Source organism: Astatotilapia calliptera, chromosome 15 (assembly GCF_964374335.1).
Source record: "Astatotilapia calliptera chromosome 15, fAstCal68.1, whole genome shotgun sequence".
Classification (NCBI taxonomy): Eukaryota; Metazoa; Chordata; class Actinopteri; order Cichliformes; family Cichlidae; genus Astatotilapia; species Astatotilapia calliptera.
The window spans coordinates 34,329,218-34,336,229 of NC_137436.1; the positions used below are offsets into that span (position 1 = coordinate 34,329,218).

At 46.1% G+C, this 7,012-nt stretch overlaps 1 protein-coding gene across 1 annotated transcript; it reads left to right on the forward strand.

Annotated features, from left to right (window-relative positions):
- The first annotated feature begins 4,884 nt into the window (after positions 1-4,884).
- On the forward strand, positions 4,885-6,761 carry kiss2 (kisspeptin 2). The gene is made up of 2 exons (XM_080290058.1): positions 4,885-5,127; positions 6,307-6,761. The coding sequence occupies exons 1-2, from the start codon at positions 5,016-5,018 to the stop codon at positions 6,567-6,569; spliced, it is 375 nt and encodes a 124-aa protein (XP_080146184.1). The 5' UTR covers positions 4,885-5,015; the 3' UTR covers positions 6,570-6,761.
- Positions 6,762-7,012: the final 251 nt, after the last annotated feature.

The following is a 7,012-nucleotide window of genomic DNA, read 5'->3' on the forward strand; positions in this document are numbered from 1 at the left end:
ACTCCGCACAGATGTTCCTGTACACTATGCCGGCCACTTGGTTATGGCGTTCCATGTATGCCTTGCCTGCTAGCATCTTGCACCCTGCTGTTATGTGCTGGATTGTCTCTGGGGCATCTTTACACAGCCTGCACCTGGGGTCTTGCCTGGTGTGATAGACCCCAGCCTCTATGGATCTTGTGCTCAGAGCTTGTTCTTGTGCTGCCATGATTAGTGCCTCTGTGCTGTCTTTCAGTCCAGCTTTGTCCAGCCACTGGTAGGATTTCTGGATATCAGCCACCTCCTCTATCTGCCGGTGGTACATACCGTGCAGGGGCCTGTCCTTCCATGATGGTTCCTCGTCTCCCTCCTCTTTCTTGGGTTTCTGCTGCCTGAGGTATTCACTGAGCACTCGGTCAGTTGGGGCCATCTTCCCAATGTATTCTTGGATGTTCCTTGTCTCATCCTGGACTGTGGTGCTGACACTCACCAGTCCCCGGCCCCCTTCCTTCCGCTTAGCGTACAGCCTCAGGGTGCTGGACTTGGGGTGAAACCCTCCATGCATGGTAAGGAGCTTTCTTGTCTTTATGTCAGTGGCTTCTATCTCCTCCTTTGGCCAGCCTATTACCCCAGCAGGGTACCTGATCACGGGCAGGGCGTACGTGTTTATGGCCCGGATCTTGTTCTTACCATTCAGCTGACTCCTCAGGACTTGCCTGACCCTCTGCAGGTACTTGGTGGTTGCAGCTTTTCTAGCAGCCTCTTCATGGTTCCCATTCGCCTGCGGGATCCCCAAGTACTTGTAACTGTCCTCTATGTCTGCAATGTTGCCTTCTGGTAGTTCAATCCCCTCAGTTCTGACTACCTTCCCTCTCTTTGTTACCATCCGACTACACTTCTCCAGTCCGAACGACATTCCAATGTCATTGCTGTATAGCCTGGTAGTGTGGATCAGTGAATCGATGTCTCGTTCACTCTTGGCATACAGCTTGATGTCATCCATGTACAGGAGGTGGCTGACAACTGCTCCGTTCCGTAGTCGGTATCCGTAGCCAGTCTTGTTAATGATCTCACTGAGGGGGTTCAGGCCTATGCAGAACAGCAGTGGGGACAGAGCATCTCCTTGGTAGATCCCGCACTTGATGGTGACTTGTGCTATGGGCTTGGAGTTGGCCTCTAGTGTTGTACGCCACATCCCCATTGAGTTCCTGATGAAGGCTCTTAGGGTCCCATTGATCTTGTACAATTCTAGGCATTCCAGTATCCAGCTGTGGGGCATTGAGTCATAGGCCTTCTTGTAATCAATCCAGGCAGTGCACAGGTTGGTCAGTCTGGTCTTGCAGTCTCGGCTGATTGTTCTGTCTACCAGTAGCTGGTGTTTTGCGCCTCTGGTATTCTTGCCAATTCCTTTCTGTGTCCCGCTCATGTATTGACCCATGTGCCTGTTCATCTTAGCCGATATGATGCCTGACAGGAGCTTCCATGTAGTACTGAGGCAGGTTATTGGTCGGTAGTTGGAGGGGACCGGTCCCTTCTTGGGGTCCTTGGGGATCAGGACCGTCCGGCCTTCAGTTAGCCATTCCGGGTGTCTCTCGTTAACTAGCAGCTGGTTCATTTGTGCTGCCAGACGCTCGTGGAGTGCAGTTAGCTTCTTCAGCCAGTAGGCGTGAACCATGTCGGGCCCTGGTGCTGTCCAACTCTTCATACTGGAGACCCTTTCTTGGATATCTGCCACTGTGATGGTTACTGGACCCTGTTCAGGGAGGTCGCTGTGGTCTGCCCTCAGATCCTCTAGCCACTGAGCATTGCCGTTATGGGTTGCATCCTTCTCCCATATGCTCTTCCAGTATTGCTCCGTCTCCAGCCTTGGTGGTGCTGTTCTCTTATTGTTCCCTTGCCACTGAGAGTACACCTTTGCTGGTTCTGTGGAGAACAGCTGGTTTATTCTCCTGCCTTCTATCTCTCTGGTGTACCTCCCCAAGCGGCTGGCCAAGGCTGTGAGTCTTTGCTTGGCAGTTTCCAAGGCCTCAGGTATGGACAGCTTGCTGCTATATGCAGCTGGATAGCGTAGTGGTTAGACTACACGCCTTTGGAGCAGAGGGTCGCAAGTTCGATTCCTGCCTGGGGCGTCTGTATCCAGTAAGGGTCCTAAGGCTAGACCCCCTATGCTAAGCAAGCCTACCGCAGACATGAGCGAGACAGATAAATATGAAGGCATGCCGGCTCGGACGTCGCCCGGATCAACAAGGTCCGCGTCAGGTGTTGAGGAACCAGGGCACCCTGACGAAAAGTGGGCTACTGGAACAAGAAGGCATCGGTGGGCAAGGGACGAAAACAGGGCGTTGTTGGAATGCTACTACGCAAGTAACCCCGGCGGAAGGGGCTACATGAATAGGATGAGGGACCTATGGATTCTTCGATACCCAACATCCACAATGACGGCGAAACAACTAGTAGCTCAGTGTTCCAACATTCGAAAGAAGGGACTGCTCTCACAGCTAGAGATTGACGAGGTACAACACAAATGCTACGGCAAGGAGGAGTCAGGACGCCAGGTCAGGGGGGAGATATCATCACCCCCACCCGAGATTGGGTACATAGCCCCAAGTGTGATAGGAGAAGGATCGTTGAGTGCGAGAGGAACTGACCTGAAAAATAGGATCATGGCCAAGCTTGAAACCTGGATCCCCCGTAGCCGGTTACCAAGATTACGTGAAGTACCCTCAGAAGGTCTGCTAGATGATGTTAATGCAGCACTACGGGCAATACCTACAACCACGATTACCGACACTAACAAGCTGATCTACAATACGGCAGCAGTGATCAGTGAGATGCTTGGCTACAAGTTGAACAGCCACAAGGGCCAGTACCCTCCATGGAGAAGGAGGCTAGAGGGCAAGATCAAAGTAGCACGGAGAGAGGTTAGCCAACTAACGGAGTTGCAGAAAGGTGCGACGAATAAGGTGCCTAAGAAATACAGCAAGCTGTCCATATATATATATATATATATATATATATATATATATATATATATATATATATATATATATATATATATATATATATATATATATACACAAATACAGAGACAAATATAAATAAAATATACAAAGGGGATAAATAGGAATAAAAAATAAAATACAAGTGAATTGCACATTTCAAGTATTGAGTCTATTGCACTGTTGACTATTTACAAAAAGTATTCCACAAGGTAGTGAACAGTGAGGTGAAGAGGCACTACAGCTTAGTTGTTCCCCCCTCCTTTGTCCTCCTGTTTCCCCTCCCTCTCCCCTCCAGAGAGGAGTTAAACAGTCTGATGGCGTGTGGGACAAAGGAGTTTTTAAGTCTGTTAGTTCTTGTCTTGGGGAGAAGCAACCTGTCACTGAACAGACTCTTCTGATTGTTTATGGCCGTGTGCAGAGGATGCCCAGCATTGTTCATAATGTCCATCAGTTTCTTTAATGTCCTTTTCTCTGCCACTGTCACCAGAGTGTCCAGCTTCATGCCGACCACAGAGCCAGCCTTCCTGATCAGTTTCTCCAGCCTGGATGAGTCCTTCTTTGCTGTGCTGCTCCCCCAGCACACCACAGCATAGAAAAGTACTCCAGCAACCACCGACTGGTAAAACATCCTCAGGAGCTTCCTGCAGATGTTAAAAGACCTCAGCCTCCTGAGGAAGTACAGTCGGCTTTGGGCTTTTTTTATACAGGTGCTCTGTGTTGCATGACCAGTCCAGTTTATTGTCCACCCACAGCCCGAGGTACTTGTACTTGTTGACCACCTCCACCTCCTCCCCCTCTATCTGAACCGGCAGTGGACCTTCTCTGGACCTCCCGAAGTCCACAACCAGTTCCTTAGTCTTTGAGGTGTTGAGTTGCAGGTGGTTTGTGTGACTCCATGCGACAAAGTTCCTCACCAGACTTCTGTACTCCTCTTCCTGATCATCCCAGATACACCCCATGATGGCTGTGTCATCTGCAAACTTCTGAATATGGCATAATTCAGAGTTGTAGCAGAAGTCAGAGGTGTACAGGGTGAAGAGAAGAGGGGACAGCACAGTTCCCTGTGGTGCTCCTGTGCTGCTGACCACAGTGTCAGACGTGATGTCCTTCAGCCTGACGTACTGTGGTCGGAGATCCAAGCCACCAGGCAGGGGTCCACCTCCATCCTGTTCAGTTTTTCCTGAAGCATACAGGGCCGGATGGTATTAAAGGCACTGGAAAAGTCAAGAAACAGTATCCTGACCGTGCCTTTTCCCCCATCCAGGTGTGAGTGGGCTCTGTGTAGGAGGTACAGGATGGCATCCTCCACTCCGACACCCGCCTTGTATGCAAACTGTAGTGGGTCCTGGGCATGTTGTACCTGTGGTCGGAGGAAGTTGAGGAAGAGCCGCTCTAGAGTCTTCATAAGATGTGACGTCAGTGACACCGGTCGGAAGTCATTCAGCTCATTGGGCCGGTTCTTTTTGGGGACCGGGACGATGCAGGATGCAGGAGTAGCAAAGTAGCAAATACACACTTTGAAACCCCTTCACGAAGCTGCTAGTGATCAAGATCACTTTAAAAAAAATTACAAAAGACTCACTTGAAGCAAAATATAAAGAAATTATGGGTGTCTAAAGACTTTTGCACTGTACTAGTTGTACAGCATTCAACACGGAGAATGAAAAAACTAGAATATTTTTATAGCGACGACTCATTCCACATTCCCGCTCCAGCTTTTTGATTGACTGCAGATGGGATTAAAAACTGAACTGCAACATTACTCAACAGCTTCATCGCTTTTTTGATTTAAGTGTTTGGTTTTTTTATGCAGCATAGTGATTTGTACTGAATGATGTTCTCAGCATTTCGTAGAAGCGCTGATAAATGACTTAAGCAGCATCAATCAGCTCTACAATTTACAGGACAGAGATGCACGCACTGTGATTGGCTGGCAGCCAAGCGGCGCAGGCAGTCACCTGGTGGAGACATAAAACAGGTTTGAATGGAGGGAAGGCTCAGTAGACAAACAATTTTTGGATCTGGTGTTGAAAGATGAGACTACTGGCTTTGGCTGTGGTTTGCGCTCTCATTGCTATCCAGGATGGACGGAGTGTGGGAGCAGCTCTGCAAGGAGTCGACCCTGCACAGAGAACACATGCAACAGGTGGCTACTGAAGTCTAATATTTTTTATTTGTTATTTATTACAGCATTATGCTATTCATTTAGCACTATTAGTACAGACAGGAAACGTGTCGCCTCAAGAGTTGCAGCCAGTTAGGTTTTTATAGGCTTTGTGAATTTGGAATTTACACTAAAAATAAAGGGTTTGAAAAAATGTAGTTTCACGTCTCAGAATACAGGCTAGAGGGGTGCAAAAAATCATGAAATTCTCAGCCCTAAATTGAATCAAAATGTTTGAATCATTCAGAAGCTGAGCCTGCTATAGGTATACGGATTCTAATGTATATACTTTTTGTTCCTACTAATCTGCTGCACTTTTAGGTTGTCTTGCATTCAGTTTTCTGTCTACTTCATGCCAAAGCAGCTTGATGGGGTTTATGTCTGCAGTTTGTGCCTGTTTCCTTCTCGTAATACTTTGGCACACTATCTTGTTGTAATACAGTTCTTCTCAGTGTTGCAGGCCCCACTGCACCGATGACCAGAACAATGTGGAGTAAAACTAAATCAAGTGAATCTGACTTTTGCAGACAAAATAGACTTAAAGGAAAATGTTGAGGCTTGTTCAAAATGCTGATATTAAAATTGTGAGATCTGAACTGTTTCCATCTTTTGAAGTGGGGCAGAAAAGTTTGAGTAACTGTAGCTGTAGGATGAAGCGCTGAGCCTCCTGTTCTCATCATTATGAAAGCAATATACAGTCTTACTATCATTAGGACTGTATTTTCCTTATGATTCATGGATTAGCAGAGGATTTGGACATAATCAGTAATAGACAGGGTATCCATATGAAATATTTGCATCAACCATGAAGGCTTTGTTGACTCCTGTGGTTGTTTTAAGTGAAAATTATGATGTCGTAATTGACTGTCTTAATTTTGATATGAAGCTAAAAAACAAACAAACAATAAACCCATAATTTGGTATAAAAATAATTGACACATAGATATTTCATGGTCATAAAATCCTCTTTTTAAAAACAAAAGTACATGTCAAACTAAAATAATCTAAAAAAGAAAAAAAAATACATGAGTTACCTCATCAAACACTGTGTGTGTGGTGATGACTGATTCAATAGATTGTGTAGCAGGTTGCAGCTGCACGTACTCTGCTGTGTTTGTGTATTTGCAGTTGTGGACTGATGTGTCTGGGGTTTGCCTTCAGGAGCAGTGTCCTCTGCATTCAGGAGAACAGCAGGCGACTTCCTGGCAGAGGATCCGAGCCTCTGCTTTTCCCTGAGAGAGAACGAGGACCAGAGGCAGCTCCTTTGCAATGATCGCAGAAGTAATTTCAACTACAACCCTCTCAGCCTTCGCTTTGGAAAACGCTACAACGGCTACATTTACAGAAGAGCTGTTAAAAGAGCCAGAACGAAAAAGGTTTCACCCTTCTCTCTGTTCTTGCGAGAACTGGAGGTGCCCACCTGAAACAGAGGACATGAACTGGGGAAGTATGTTATTTGTGGTGGAAAGTCAAACGGCGACAGCAGTGTTCTTAAAACTCTTTATTTAAAAAAGGTTTCCCTGATTAAAACTTTTGCACCTATCTTTAATGTAAAATTATTTTCAGATGCTACAATGGAGAGGAGAACTATGTAAATAAAATACTTTTAGAGAGCATGTCTTGTCCTGTGTCTCGTCTTAATAATCTGATGAGTTATACGAGGAGATCCTTAGTAGTAATGAAGTGATTTAATTGACTGCAGTCACAAGAGGGCACTGCAAACTAAATAACAGGGAAAATAGTCAAATGTGTTTAGTAGAATTGTAAAAAAATAAAATAAAAATGCTGAATCAATCCAGATCAAAGCGCTTCTTATTACCGGGACATATGTAGAAATAACCTTTGAAAACATCTATCTTTGACCCTT